This window comes from Castor canadensis, chromosome 13 (genome assembly GCF_047511655.1).
Source record: "Castor canadensis chromosome 13, mCasCan1.hap1v2, whole genome shotgun sequence".
Classification (NCBI taxonomy): Eukaryota; Metazoa; Chordata; class Mammalia; order Rodentia; family Castoridae; genus Castor; species Castor canadensis.
The window spans coordinates 45,066,092-45,082,701 of NC_133398.1; the positions used below are offsets into that span (position 1 = coordinate 45,066,092).

The 16,610-nt window shown below is 34.4% G+C and overlaps 1 protein-coding gene across 1 annotated transcript; it reads left to right on the forward strand.

Moving 5' to 3' along the window:
• The first annotated feature begins 4,444 nt into the window (after positions 1-4,444).
• On the forward strand, positions 4,445-16,255 carry Eqtn (equatorin). The gene is made up of 7 exons (XM_020164023.2): positions 4,445-4,564; positions 7,747-7,833; positions 9,904-9,984; positions 10,700-10,744; positions 11,802-11,861; positions 14,527-14,680; positions 15,684-16,255. The coding sequence occupies exons 1-7, from the start codon at positions 4,468-4,470 to the stop codon at positions 15,949-15,951; spliced, it is 792 nt and encodes a 263-aa protein (XP_020019612.2). The 5' UTR covers positions 4,445-4,467; the 3' UTR covers positions 15,952-16,255.
• The last annotated feature ends 355 nt before the right edge of the window (positions 16,256-16,610 follow it).

Sequence of the window (16,610 nt, forward strand, 5' to 3'; positions counted from 1 at the left end):
CACAGGGAAGGAAGGAAGGAAGGAAGATTGGTTTAATATCTTATAGTTTTGGGGGGTTAGGAATCTGAGCATGGTTTCAGGATTTCTCACAAGGCTACAAGCAATGTATTTTCCAAGGGAAGGATTTATATCTAGGCTTATGTGGTTATTGGTAGGATTCAGTTCCTTAAGAGCTATTGGGTCTCAGTTGCTTGTTAGCAGGCCAATTTTCATATCTTGCCACACAGACCTCTTAAAATCTTAGGTCAGCAAAGGAGATAGCATGCTAGCAAGATGGAAGTTAGAATCATATGTAATACAACCGTGAGAGTGACATCCCATCACCTCTGCTATGTTCTAGTGGTTTGAATCAAGTCCCATGTCCCATTCACACTTTAAGGGGGAAAATTACACAAAGGAATGATAGCAGAAGAGGATCATTGGGGACCATTCTGGAGTGCTTGTTTAAGAGTCAGTGGATGACTGGAGGGCTATGAGTCACTAAGAAGCAGCCCAGGTGATCAACCCAGCATTCCAGTGAGTTTTAGGATGGTACTGATTTCCATTATTCTGGTCACAAGCTGGAGTTCAATGTTCTAACTTAGGACAAAAAAAAATAGCTGAGAATCCAGAGGACACTATAAATTTGTGACAGTCCCACAAAGAAAGAAAAGAGATCACATTTTGTTCAAAAGAGCTTCCTTGTGTTTTACTCAAAAATTTTTGTTCTTTGAAAATTAACAGTTCTCTGTGATATGGTAACTTTTAATTATTTGAGTTGGTTAAAGAAAAGCTCAGTTCCCTGGCCACTTTAATGGATCAGAATTCATTGCTCCTGGTTTTACAAAATTACAATGATGTAACTAATCATTTACTTTATTTTATATAGTATGTGAACCTATTGTCCATATTTAAGAAAAATAACAGCCAAATTAATACTTAAAGCAAGGTTTTGTAGCTTTTATTCATGGGCTATAACAACTAATTTTTTTGGGGGGGGATTATCTGTTCTTTTTTTTTAAAATTTTATTATTCATATGTGCATACAAGGCTTGGGTCATTTCTCCACCCTGCCCCCACCCCCTCCCTTACCACCCACTCCGCCCCCTCCCTCTCTCCCCCACCCCCTCAATACCCAGCAGAAACTATTTTGCCCTTATTTCTAATTTTGTTGTAGAGAGAGTATAAGCCATAATAGGAAGGAACAAGGGTTTTTGCTGGTTGAGATAAGGATAGCTATACAGGGCATTGACTCACATTGATTTCCTGTGCGTATGTGTTACCTTCTAGGTTAATTCTTTTTGATCTCACCTTTTCTCTAGTTCCTGGTCCCCTTTTCCTATTGGCCTCAGTTGCTTTTAAGGTGTCTGCTTTAGTTTCTCTGCGTATAACAACTAATTTATACCTTAGAATTTATCTGCATTTAACAGATTCTCTCAAAGATTAGGATGACTCAATTACCATTTTTTGGAAATATGTTATGGACCACTTTATAATATTGTCTTATTTCTTTATGTTTGTATGTCTTCAGTTTCATTTTCTATTCTACTTATATTGATCTACATAGTAGAATACGGTATGTTCTGCCTCTTTAAAAATGGATTTGTGAAAACTTTACCACTTTTAATCCTTGTTATGCATGAAGAAATGTTATAGAGAGAGAAATCTATAAAATTCATGAAGTAAATTCAATAAATAAATGTAACCCAATAAAGGACTACTTGTTGTGAAATTAAATTTTCCCATTTTCCAGATGAACAAATTCAGGGTCAGTGAAGAGACGATTTGTCCATAATCACACAGGTAGGATAATTGAGCTAAGACCCAAATCAATATATGCCCTCTTTCTTTAGGCCCATGGTTATTTGGGGAAAGATGCAGAAATAGAAAAGGGGCTTATAATCCAGGTGTGGTCAATAAATATGAAATTCTGCAGGAAATTAAATCATAGGTTAGAAAATGTATCTAATGACATTCTCAGTATTAGCAATCATTCTTAAAGACATAAAACATGGTTTAATAGAAAGTAAACATATACTTTTTTAAAAGTTTCTACTATATTGAGTAATCAACTATCTACATTTATGAAAGGGCTAATTATAGTTGAAAATTATAACTTCCAAATCCCAAAAGGATGTCTCTTGCTAGCTGCTATAACAAAGTGCCGAGAACTGAGTATCCTAACCAACAAAAAATCATTCTCTCATAGTTTTAGAGGATTGAAGCCTAGCTCAAGTATTCAGGATTGGTTTTGTCTGAAGGCTATCAGGGAGGATCCATTCCATGCCTGTCTCATAACTCCTGGTGGCTTGCTGGCAATCTTTTTGGCACTGTTTGACTTCTGCAACAATGGTCTCTGCTTTCATCTTCACATGGCATTCTCTCTATCCAAATGCCTCCCTGTATAAGAACACCAGTTATATTAATTAAGTGCTCATTGTACTTCAGTATCACTTCATCTTAACTAATTATATCTGCAACAATCCCATCTCCAAACTTAGTCACATTTTGAAGAACTGGAGGTTAGGATTTCAACATATGAGTTTTATGGCGGATACAATTTAACCCATGACATATATAGACACATTCTAGAAAGAGTACTGATCATGGGACAGAGGAAAATTAGTATCAACTTTTAAACAAGTTCAGTTTTGTTAAATCTGATGTTTAGTGCTTACTGTATTAAATCAAATACACTCACTCACTTATCAAGCACCTGCTTGCTGTGTGCCATGTACTGTGCAGATCTGGAACAAACAGTAGTAAACGTTTCTCCAGCTGTCTCTGTCCCCTATGTACCACCAGGTATAACTGGTAACTCCACCAGATGCCACCCCTCTCCTTAGAAATATCTACCAAGTTTCAGCATGGCTGAGCTACATCACGCTGTGTAGTGTTTTGCAGCAACATAGGGCATGCTTGTGTCAGGCTTTCTCTCCTTTTCTATGTTGTACACTGGTAGAGAGATGCCAGAGGACTGACAGCTCTTTGCAGTGTTCTTTTTCACCTCCCAGATTTCATATGAGGATATGCTCAAGCATCTAAAAACAAAAGCAGTGCTACACGCAGGACCAGATCTCTTTGGTTGACTAGGGCTTCAGTCCTGAGCCTTGCTCACCTGACCATCTCTGTCTTTCAACAAGTCCTCTATGCTTCCCTTAGACTCTGCTCAGGCCACTGCCCATGTACCCAAGCATGTTCAGTAGAGGACACAGGTGGAGCTTAATTTATGAGCTTTGTTTTCACTGAAAAAGCATTTTATGCCCTTAGAATGTCATGCTGCTTTTTCTTGATGTTTGCGTCATTTTGGTTATGAATGTCCTCTAATGTTAAGAGGCTATCAAACAATCATTAAAGTTGAGAGAAAGGAAGTTAGGTGATCCTTTAATATCATGAAGGGTAACATTGTCCATTGGTTTCTTGTCTTATTCTTTACTTACTATACAAACAACCCATGGATATTATCTACACCTACCTCCTCTTCTAGCCAAATATTACATCATTTACTTAATCTGCATAAGAAGCAATACATGGGTTTTATCAGTAAAAGTATACTAAGCAAAACAAATATTTTATATTTTATAAAGAATATAGGTTATAAAATATGAAATAATGAGTTTTAGAAAACTTTCTCTAAAGAATTGTAGTTAAATAGTCCATGAACCAGAATTAGCAGAGCATTTGGGTTGAATCTTGATTTCTCTGACCAGTTTTTAACAGATATGCTTATTGCAGTGATTCAAAAGAACATGAATATTATAATTTTTAAAAGGTTTGTTCTCATTTTACTATCAACAATATTAATGATTCTTTACAGCCCAGAAACAAGTAAGTAACATTGTTTCATGAAAAGATATTTCTTCACTTTCAAAAAAATCTGAACGTAGTTTATTAAAAAACCTAAAAACCATCCTAGTACCAAAGATGAAATAGTCTTGGGACAGAGTCACAAAGCTCTGGGGAACTCTCCAGGGTTCTGCTCCCCCTGGACAGCGATGTCATAATGTCCTACTTACACTTAGAACCTGCTGAGCCACAGGAAGGAAACCCCAAGAGAACTTAGATTACTGGATAAATCACACTAATTTCAAATGAATTTTATGTTGCTTATTTTTATATCTGGGATATTCCTCCCAGAGATTAGGAATTTTAAGTCTAACATGGAAGGTGAGTGAACATTTAAAATTTCATAGAAACAGTAGATAAGAAGGATGACCCTTAATCATGGAAAACTGGTTTGTAGCAATTTTCTACAGGGTGATAGAAAGTTTGTTGGAGATGTGGTATAATTAGAGTTTACATCTCTGTCTCAAATTGTGAAAAACTGAAGTGAGAAAAAGCAGTAAAGAAAATAAAATTTCTGATCCACCATGTGTCATGGTTTTTTCAGACTTCCCTGATATGACGTCTTTAGATGAAGATCAGTATTATAAAGAAGAAGATGAACACACAGCTACCCATCCTACTACACATGAGGAAGAAAAGAATATGGATAGTTCAGATATACATAAAGAAGGAGAAAACTATATAGAAAATACTCCTGCTAACGAGAAAACCGGCAATTATTATAAAGATATAAAACAATGTAAGTTTTTAAAGTTAATAACAATATGTAAGAAGCTGACACAGCAAGCTAAATGTACTAGTTGGTTTGATTTATCTTAATTCTCCTTTATAGACTCCCACAATCATTTTATTTCCTACTTTTTACATTCTAATTTACCTTTAAATTGTGTAGGATGAAATCCTTATTTCCTACAATTTTTTTCACAAGATGTTATGAAGTTTAACAAGGTTTTCTTGGTAATTATTTCTAACTACCATGGTTGATGATGGCTTTGTGAGTATTTATTTACACTAGTTAAATTGGCCTTAATTTGATGGTGAGTTAACCAAAATTTCTTAAGGCTGCTGAGATAACGTACCACAAACCAGATGGCTTGAAACAACAGCAGTCTAGTCCCTTACCATTCTAGAGGCTGAAAGTCCAAAATCAAAAGTTTTAGCCGGTCACATAAATGTTCTCTCCAAAACCACTAGGGGAGGATCTTTCCTTGCCTCTTCCAGCTCCTGGCTTGTGGCATCATCACTTTGTTTCAATTTCTGCCTCACCCTCTTCACGTGGCATTTTCCTGGTTTTGTGTCCAGATTGGTTGTAAGGACATTAGTCATATCCAATTAAGAGCACACCCTACTACTCACTTCATCTTAATTACATCTTCAGCAACCCTATTTCCAGATAAGGTCACATTCTGACGTACTGGGAGTAAAGATTTCAATGTTAGATTTGTGTGTGTGATAGACGTAATTCAACCTATAAAAACGTGTCTTCTAGGTAACTGGAAGGTTCATTAAAATTTAGTTTGTAACTCATTATTTCTCATATGGACTTTCTTTCCATGTTCTTCCTCACAAGGTGTGCTAGTCTGAAAAGCGAAAAGTTCATAAGAAACTTTCACTAAAAAATAAAAATTACAGGAAAATAGCTCTATGGTAGAGTGCTTGCCTAGCATGCACAAATCCCCGGGTTTGATCCCCAGCACCACCAAAAGAAAGATCAAATTTAGCTATTCTGGGATCATTATTAACATTAATTAAATAAAGAAATAGAAAAACAACAAAGATATATGTATATACTCAAATGTTTTGAAAGCTATAATGCATAAGTTATACCTCTGGTTTTCTTTGAATCATCATCTCTCTGTTTTAGGAGAAAAAACATCCCCGATGCTCAGAAGGGTTTAATATTTAACAGGAAGGCAGAGGCAGGAGTGGTGTCTAACTGACCACTGGATGCCTCTACAGTGTACAAAATGATGACATAAAAATCATGTCAGTTTCAGGATGTACCTCTATTTTGAATTAAATGAGATCAATAAATCAAGTAGCCAGCAATTATTCTGTTTAAAAACTCTCTTAAGTTTTACATATAATACACACACATGTATATATAATAAATACACATAATGTACAGAGATCATATTAGGGCTTGATTTTCTAATTAAAAAATTCTAGAGCTGTTTTCACATTTACTTTATTATTTTCAATGGCTGCATAGTATTCCATAAAATGAAGTTAATTCATTTATGTATTATCTTGTTAGAGAACACTTATATTATGGGCAATTTTTCTGTACATTTTTCTCATGTACACAATTGGGTGTATCTCTCTCTGTCTAGATGCTAAGTACTGACATTGTTGAATAAAGGAGAAATCTTTTGAATATTAATACCACCAAATTGTCCTCCAAAACCTATTCACCAATTTATATCCCTCCAAGAATGCTTCATGTCCTCGCCCACAATGACTATCAACAATCATAATATTTTATGATTGTGATAAGTGAGAAACATATTTTCTTGCCTTTTTATTTGCATTATAATTGGTTGTGAAGTTGAGTGGTTTCCTTTGTACTTATTAGTTGTTTTTATTTCTACTTCTGTCACTTCCTGTTCATATTCTTTCCCATTTTCCTGTTGAACCACCTTTTCATTTAATTGCAAAATCTTTGAATATATGTTATATTAATATTTTTCTGTAGTAATAGAATTAAGAATATTCTTCCAGGGTGTTGCTTATCTTTAAATCTGTGTACCTTCATTCACAGGGGAAATTTCAAGTTTCATAAAATCAATTCTGTTGACTAACTCCTTCATGATTTCTGCGTTTTGTGTCTTGCATACACAGGGGCTTATCCAATCCAGAATATTAAAGCACTTTCCTAATTTTTTATAATATTTTCCTATTTTTGTTTTAAATTCTTAGGTCTTAAATGTTATTTTTTTATGTATAGCACAAAGTCAGTATAAAAGATACGTTTCCAAGAAGATAGCCAGTTGCTTAACACTGATTCTTATATGATACACTTAATATAATCTAAATTCTCATATGAAACTGGGTCAGTTGTTACACTCTTTATTGTTCTTTTTTGATATATCTGTCCCTACAAAAATACCACTCTATTTTAATTTTTATATTTTCTTAACTCACAACATGGATATTGGGCTGTGATTTCCTTTTATTTTTCCATAGGGCTACCTCAGGAATTCCTCAAAAATGATAATACACTAATAGCACCATATTTGTGTTTGTGTGTATGCATAGAGAAAATGAATGCATATGTAAATATTAAGTGCATATTCATGTGTATATAAAATTTCTGTCATTCCTTAAGATTTTAGAGTGAAGAGACAGATGTGTATGTAAGTTCAGTCTGACATCTTGGCCCAATTTATTTGACTCCTTGGGTGGGTGAATATGTTCATTAGCTTTGAATGTGGCCAACCCCTCAGATGACTCTTAAGAGTCATTATGTGTATACATAAATGTGAGTACATGTGGGAGACCTCCATTGTCATTGAGTTATATGGTTTTTAAGTTGAAGTGTTCTATAGTCTAACAGTGCTTATCACTTGGTTTTTTTGATAATGTCAATACAAACACAATAATATTGCACATCTGCAAATCTATTTTGGCATTTTATACACTTGGATATTTTTTCATGATTTCCTCAATAATTGCTTTTCAGACTCATTTACTATAAGGATACTAATTAAGGCTGTTTTCTCCTCATGAATCTTCTGTTTGACCCTTGCCCTCTTTCTTATTTTGAAAATGAAAGACTCAACCGGTTTTTATAATTCTTTTGTTTTTAGTCAGTGGATATATATATGTATGTATGTATATATTAAAAATCATATGAGGAAAGTGTAATGGACAAGAATTGACTTAGAGAGTTGCTGAAGTGTTTTGATTTTACGTTTTCAGATGTGTTCACCACACAGAATTCAAATGGCACTGAGTCTGAGATATCTGTTAGAGCAACAACCGATCTGAAGTTTGCCCTAAAGAACTGTAAGTACCAAAAGTTACTGCTGCACACATGAAAGTCCTTAAGGCCAAATTTAAAACGTTAGGAGGGAGTGGTGTATAGGAAAGAGTTAGTTTCTAAACAAGCCTGAAATTTCCCTCTAGATTCTACGATTCTGGACCCAGCTGATGAGGTTTTGTTCTCGTACTTCCTTCCACACTATACCCTTAAGGCTCCATGTCCTTCTCACTATTAATTTCACAAAGCAGGGTTGTCCTTACATTTCTAAGCCTCTTATTTTTTTGGTTTGCACAGAAAGAAAATTTAAATAACTAAATTGAGGATTCTAGGAAATTTTTCATCTTTCTTAAACCTGAATTTTTGTGCCTTAAACAGGAAAGCAAGAATGTTTTTGGCTATGGTAATATCAATATTGGGACAAGCCAAATCGTCAATGCTTAATTATTAATAAAGTTACTTGGCAATAATTGAGTATTTGGAGCCATTACAAACCTTGAAACAGTTTATATTTCTAGGGCAAACTAGTGAGATAATCCCTCATGGGAATCTTATTATATAAAGCAAACAACATCTTGAGTTGTATGGGACAAGGAACAGACAGCTAGATCTTAGGCAGATCGGGGACCTCAGATTCCCTTAACAATAGGGGCTACTGAGAACCCAGGAAGAGATTCTACTACCCTAACATCTATTCCCACAATTCAAGCTCTTAGAGGATTGTCAAAGAAAGTCAGACTGGGATAAGACATTCTTGCCATTGCTAACAGAGGCTCTGACAGAGGAGACCTGGGACATCCTAGAGCAGCAAGGCCCCAAGGAAATAGGAAAAGTCCAGGATAATTTTAACTAATGATCATTTGCTTAAGCACAGTCCCTAGAGTGGGAAGGTTGTATAGTGGATTTTAAGGATTATTTACCTTTTTTTGGTTTTTTGAGTCCTGCCTGAATCAATATCACCTCCAGTAATGGATGGAAAGAAATTTCTGTCATTTCTTGTCAGCAGGATGCCTTTAATGGCTTTGAGGGTCATTCTGCCTCCCTATCAACTCCTCTTATAATAGGAATGGTAGTCCATATAGAACATACTGACTCCTGTATTCAGGAGTTAACTAGTATAGACAGCTACATGAGGGAGAAATGGTCCTACAGTCACAATTTTTCCCAATATTCTCTAGTGACATACCACCCAGATGGACATATTAAAGACTGAGACATACACTAAATTATTCCCACAGTTCTGATAACCAAAACTCTGTTTTCAGTCTGCCTCCCTCTTTCATATCATTGCACTCACCAACAACCAAGCTGCTCCACATTGCAAGTATCATTTCAAAGTCTGTGCAGGGAATCTGCAGAAGTCAGTGATCTCAGTCAATGGGTCACCTTATCTCTAAATGAAGCCCATCACTTTTCTTCTCTTCCACAAATCATAGACATATTAATTCCACTTCACCAACCCATAATCACAAAAATTTTACTCACCAATGCTTCTTCATTGTAGGAAAATGCAAACGTCTTTCTCTTTCTCTTCCTGTTTTTAGTAGTAGTAGTAGTAGTATTTTATTTTTATTGTTGTGCTGGGTGGGGATACATTGTGGCATTTATAAAAGTTTTTACAACATATCAAATATATCATAGTTGAATTCACCCCCTCTATCATTCTGCTTTATTCCCTTTTTCCCCCATTCCTGAAGTAATTTCAACAGGTATCATTTTTCCATTTACATACATGTGTACACAGTATTTGCATTATATTCACCCTCCTACACCCTTTCTCCAATTCCTCCCCCTCCCACTGGTACCAAGCCCCCCAAGGCAGGACCTGTTCTGCCCTCCTGTTCTCCAATTTTGTAAAAGAAAGAAAAACAATGATATTTTTATTTGTTTAAGATAGCAACACAGGGAGTTTCCTTATGACATTTCCATATATATATGCATTATAACTCAAATTGGTTCATCTCTTCTATTTTTCTTCTTTCTACCCTAGTTTCTCTTTCATTTCTCTCTCCTGTCTTTGTTCCATTTTTAGCTTAAAATATGCCTAATTACAGTCAATATTTTTATATGCTGATAATACTTATCCCTTTTCCTAGATAAAATTGTCAATGCAACTCCACCTGAAAAACCTGCCGAAGAAGAAAGAACTACAGAACCCTATCATAAAACAGTGCAAAGTATTAAAATTACTACACTGTATTAATATCTGGAGCATATCATTATGTGATTTCTAAATTTAAGTTTCACTACTCTAAGCATTACATAAAGAAATAGCATGCTTAAATAATTTATACTGCTAAAAATTTAAAATTCACTCTAACATCTTTTAAAGCTAAGGGTCAATTCTCAGATGTACCTGACAATGGATAAGGAACAGAACTTTTCAGAATTTCTATTTTAATAAAATATATCACATTTATATTCATAACATGCATATGTATAAATGAACATATATTCACAAATATATAATATATTATATATATTTATAAATTAGATTATCTATAATCTAATTTATAAATATATAAAAAGCATTTACAAATATAAATTTATGTTTGCATAAATGTTTATATTTATACAAATATAAATATATTGAGTATATGTTTAATATAATTTATTTTGATAATATTGAAAATTTTCTATGTACTAGAAGAATCAATATCTCTAGTTACAATGATTAATGTTTCCTAATATGGAGGGAGGGAGTTGGGAGTAGGAGGTTACAAAATGAAAATCACCATTTAGTTTCCTGCCAAGAATATCATTCCTTATAAAATATCTGTGAAGTCATAACAACCCTGGATGGCTCTACTCTAAGGTCTTAAATGGCAGGTCTGATTGAAGACAATGGATTCTTATCTGTCATTCCTGTTGTTGTTTTCTTTTTTTAAACAGAAACAACCCCAAATGTGCCTGCATTTTGGACAATGTTAGCTAAAGGTAAATTCATATGTTAGGTAGCTGGGGAAATGTTTTGGTTTTCTACCATCTTATGTAAGAAAGCCAAGATTTGTCTAAATACTTCTGATATTAAGAATCAGTAGGTCAGTTTTTGTACAAACCCAGAGTTGATAAAGTCACACTATTTCTGATCACCACCACCACAAGGTTTTATTCTCATACAAATGTTGAGATCTAGAGAAGACATTTACTATTTAGGGGAGTCATGGTTTCTGAATATTCTCCAGTCAATATTTTGCTGATGACTAGTATCATCTTCCTTTTCTATAGTTTCTATTCCTGAAACATTCAAACCAAATTTAAAAATCATTCACTTTAGTCTATGATTAAAAATTTTAAATAAGATTCTTGCCCAACTTAGTCCCTTTTGTGTTTGGAACAGTGTGCATATAAACACAAAGACATACTTCCATAAATTCAAAGTATATATATCAAAATATATGCATGCATAAAATTAATGTGTAAGTCATAAATATATAAGCATGCTTGTATAATACAGAATACACACTAACCAATTCAACATTTACATATAAATTATGTGCATATAGGTATATATGTAATGCATATATAGCATATATATATGCCTTATAAATGTGAAATGCATACCATATTCAGTCAATCCTCATTATTTGCATAGGTTATATTTGTATTCTGTATCACCTACTCACTAAGGTGTCTTTATTACTCAAAGATCAGTACTTGCAGCATCTGCCAGGTCATCTGTGGACATCATCAGGGCTTCAACATTTCTAATTGTCTGACACATATAATCATTCATATCTTGAGCCGCCCCAAAGTGTAGTGTGAAATTACTGGTTAATATTCCTAAATGGAAGAAGGCTGCCATTTGTCTTATGGAGAAAATATGTTTGTTAAACTTTGTTCAGACATTAATTATACTGATGTTTACAATATAGAGCATAACAACCATGAATAATGAGAACAGGCTGCACATATTATACATACACACATATACATACAATAACTTTACCCAGTCAATATTGTTTACCATAACACAAATTTGTTGTCTTAACAGCTATAAGTGGAACAACGGTGAGCATGGACGATAAAGATCAATTATTTCAACCAATTCCAAGTAAGAACAAAGTGCTTCAATTAATAGACACATAAATATCACATACACTTTAGTATCTATCTGCATGGCAATGCTATTTACCCTAGCAAAGTGTAGTGTATGTAGCAGGGTATCATGGTGGCTAACAGCACACCAAAAGGGACATACACTGTTTTAGGAGAGCTACAGTTCTTGATTACTCTCTAGTTACCTTTTTCCTGGTAACTATTGCCATCTTCCATTTTATAGCTTCTAATCTTGAAAGAGAAAACCCAAATAGAGGAGTGGGTGAATGAATCATATAGTTTTAGGTTTAAAGGAAAATTTAGCCAAAAGTATAGAGTTCCCATATCCCATCCCCTTCCAACTCCCCCGTTATTAACATTGGCGTGGCAAATTTGTTAAAGTTTCTGGACCTGTATTGGTACATTACCACTGACTAACATCTATATTTGACATTAGGGTTCACTGTTTGTATTGTACAGCTTTGTGGGTTTTGACAAATGCATAATGTTATATATCAACCATCATAGTATCATACAAAAGTTTCACTGCCTAAAGTCTTGTCTACTCCTGCCAATTTATCCCTTCATTCCTCTCTGCCTCTGAAACTCTGGCAACCACTGATCTTTTTACTACCTCTATAGTTTTTCCTTTTCCAGAATGTCATATAATTGAAATCATACAAGTATGTGGCTTTTTTCTTTCATCTAGCAGTATGCATCTAAAATTCCTCCATGTCTTTCTTATGGCTTGATAACTCATTTCTTTCTATCACTAACATTCAATTGTATGGATGTGTCCCAGTTTACTCACCTTGCCAAGGATATCTTGCTTGTTTCCAGTTTTTGACAATTATGAATATGAATTATGAATAAAGCTGTTATAAACATTTGTGTGCAGGTTTTTGTGTGGACAAGGTTTCAACTCACTTGAGTAAATACCTAGGAGTGCAATTACTAGATCTTATGGTAAGAGTGTTTAGCTTTTTATTCCCAAGAAGCTCTACTGTTTTGTATTCATACCAATAATGAATGTGAATTTCTGCTGCTGAATACAGTTTTCATTAAAGGATTAATTGCATTTATAAAAAGAACTCACTTAAACAGAAAATTGCATGAAAAGGCAAGAGTTGACTTCCCCCTGTACTACAAATAAATGATCAAAAAGAATCTTAGATATATCTAATTATATATCTAAGATCTGTCAGTTCAGTTCAGCACTGAATTATTTGATGACAAGTGTAGCCATTTGCCTTGTGGTGCTTCAAGAAAATGAAGTGAGTCTTTGTTTATAAAAAATATACATTTTAGAAATATTTTGTCATTTTTCTAATGTTTGAGCAACTAAATTGGCTTGATTGATTTTCTATCATTTATTGAGTACATACTACATACCAGGTATTCTGGGGCTGTAACTACATTGTTATGCTAGATCTTACAGTAACTCCACAGAGGTGGTATCATCTGCATTTTACAGATAAAGAAATTGAGTGCTGAGCAAAAATCTGCCCAAGCCTGTCGTTAGATTTTCTGTAACTCCCAGTCATGAGGAATTTCAAGCTCTTCTCTGATTCTGACCATGACCTTGATTTTTTTTGTTTGATTTTATTTTTTTTTTCATTTATTGTTGTGCTGGGTGGGGGTACCTTGTGGTATTCACAAAAGTTCTTACAATGTATCAAATATATTATACTTGAATTTGATTTAAAAGACCCTTTCAAGAGATAGAACAGCAATTCAGGAGGATACTCCATTTTAACATAATTTGCTTAATTATTCCCAAAGTCATTGGTCTCAAAGCCAGTTAATAGTCATCAACAATTCTACACATTTCATTTCACTTGATCTAAGACCATACTTTAACAATTACAATATTTTAGAAGTCAGAGAACACAGACATAGGAATTTGTCATTTCTTGTTACCTAAATATTGCCTAGAAAATAGAGAAGACCCTTGGAACATTTGGGGTCAAGGTGGGGGAACTGTGAGAAAGAGAAGAAATGACAACATGGTCATCTAAAGTCATCATTACATAAGTCTTACTAAGTCAGATCCATATTCAGGAAAATATAAAATCTGGCAGTAAAAAGGCATTTTTCTTAAGTAGATTTGATGATAAGATTCTTGACATTTCTGAATCCAGAGATTTAATTTCAGAAAGTTAAAAAAAGTTGTTTCCATTTCTTTTAGTAATGTCAAGTACACTAGGTTTGATCTTCTCTAATAAAATGACAAACTTAGCTCTTAAGTCTTGTGGAGAAAGCCTTTAATACAGCATCCTTTCAGCTTAAAAGCAAAGTCAGTGTGTGCCCCAACAACGGAACACGTGCCTTTCTCTCCTGTAAGATAATCATTTTCAGGTAACTTCTTTAGAGATGTTAGATTACTTAAACTGGTTTCTAGTAATGTTGGGAAAAAGTCTGCTACATATTTTGTCATCTGGTAACCTGAATTTTCTAACTATGAATCATGGGAAGAAATGAAGCTAAGGACAGCTCCTCCCAAACAGCTGTGAAAGTTAAAGAGAACAGTAGAGTCCTGGGCCAGAAGAAGTCACCTCCTCCTTTGCAATGCCTAGGATAAGGGAATGTGAACAGTGAACATTTGCTTTGTAATCCTCACTCCTCCAGGAGAACGGACACAACACGCTGCTTTCCATTGCATTTTCTTTCTCTCCTCTTAGGCTCTGATCTGAATGCTACCAATGAAGACAAACTGTCAGAGCTAGAGGAAATCAAGCTCAAACTGATGCTAGGCATCTCGCTGATGACACTCGTCATCCTAATCCCCCTCCTGATATTCTGTTTTGCCGCACTGTGCAAACTGAGTCAAATGAGGTAAGTCTGCACACTCTGTAGCTTTTAAAACTAAATCATAATGTCAAGCTTTCTCATCTTTAGTAGCTTGTTAGGAAAATGTAACCCCCTGAATAATTTGTGACCCCCTAAATAATGGATCTATAAAGTATTCAGTGGGAATCAATTTCATCTACTCAAAATAAGCCTGGGGCTATCTCTCAGGGAATATCTTACTTGAACTTTCTCTCAGTATTTTAAATACTCATTTAGATACAGAAATAATCACAGTAAATCACAGATACAGAAATAATCAGAAAAATCTACATTTTTTTTTGTTGTTTATAGCCTTGGAACAAAAAACCCTATAGGTTCTCTTCTAAATAGCACATCTGCTTAGGGTCTAACATTTTTTCATTTATGCTAGACTTGCCTGAGACTTTCAAAAATTACCAAATCTCTTTTGTCACATTTATACCTTGAGGCCTATCCATTTGTTCTTCTTGTTATAGTGCAATATATTGATTGATTTTGAAGCATTTGTACTCTGGAGAAAAGGATGCAAATGATGTTCTTCTGCCAGCAGAGAGTTACTTGCATGAAATATGTAACTTCACTGTCATGAACTGAAACTCAGCAAGATTCGCACCTACTTCATGCTACCCAAATTGGTTTTTGGTAGAATTTTGAATACTTTTGCAATTGCATCATTATGTTAAATAATTAAGCATTAAAAAAAAATAACCTGTGATCTGGGGTTTTTAGTTCCTCTAATTCAACTTCATTTTGCATGTATCATGCCTTTATTAGCAACCTTTATTGTTTTAGTAAATTGGTTTCTAAATTCTAGTCTTGAATGCTTCATTCACGTGAATATTAAATATAATTATAATGAAAGAAAAACTATATCGTTGATATAATGCTATTAAGTAACGGACACATTAGAGAGAATTCACTCCTATTTTAGTTTTTATGAATACTTTTCTAAGTTGGATTACAAATGGACACAAAAACAATTCTTGATCTATGTTCTTTTCTTTTTCAGTAAGAAAAATTCTGAGAGTCAGTACTCCGTAAACCCAGAGCTGGCAACTCTATCTTACTTCCATCCATCAGAAGGCGTGTCAGATACATCTTTTTCTAAAAGTGCAGACAGCAGCACATTTTGGGGCACCAGTTCTTCAGATTTGAGAAAACCAGGCCCAAACCCCAAATCTAGAAATATGATGGAAATGTCAGCAGACTCAGATGATATAGGCTTACTTGAGGAGTCATACTTACTAAACAGTGAGGAAGTCAACACTGATGAATAGATAACTTTAATTCTTTGGTCATAAAAAGAAAAGGTCTTTGTGTCTCACATTAATGTAATTTTGAAACAGCTGAGACGTTTAAACTTTCTGGTGTCTTAAGAGAAGGACGTATTCAATAAAAATGATCTCAGTTATTATCAGTTATAAGAATTATTCAAAAGAAAATGTATAAGGAAATCATTGAAGGTGAGGGAAACTCATTAAGTGAAAGCAATTCTGGAGAGTGACCTGTAAAAAGTATTCACTTCTGGAGAAGTAGCTCAGTGTAGAGTGCTTGCCAACCATGCCCCAGACCCTATGTTGATCACCTGCACACAAAAAATAATAAAATAAAATAAAAATACAAAAGATATTTATAGTAAGTGGTTCATTTTTACATGAGAACATTTAAATATGTATTTTTCCAGGGGCATTTTGAGGATTTAAAGAACAGCACTACATATTCCTGGTCACTACCATCACTACCAAAAGCAAAAAACACACCTGGCTCAAACAGTTGTGTCATCAAGAAGATAAAAACAGGTTGGACCCAAATGCTCAAGCCTGTAATCCTAGATACTTAGGAGGCAAAGATCAGAAAGATCACAGGTCAAGGTCAGCTTGGGCCTTGAACCTGATCTCAACCAATAAAAGCTGGATATGGTAGTGTGTGCCTGTCA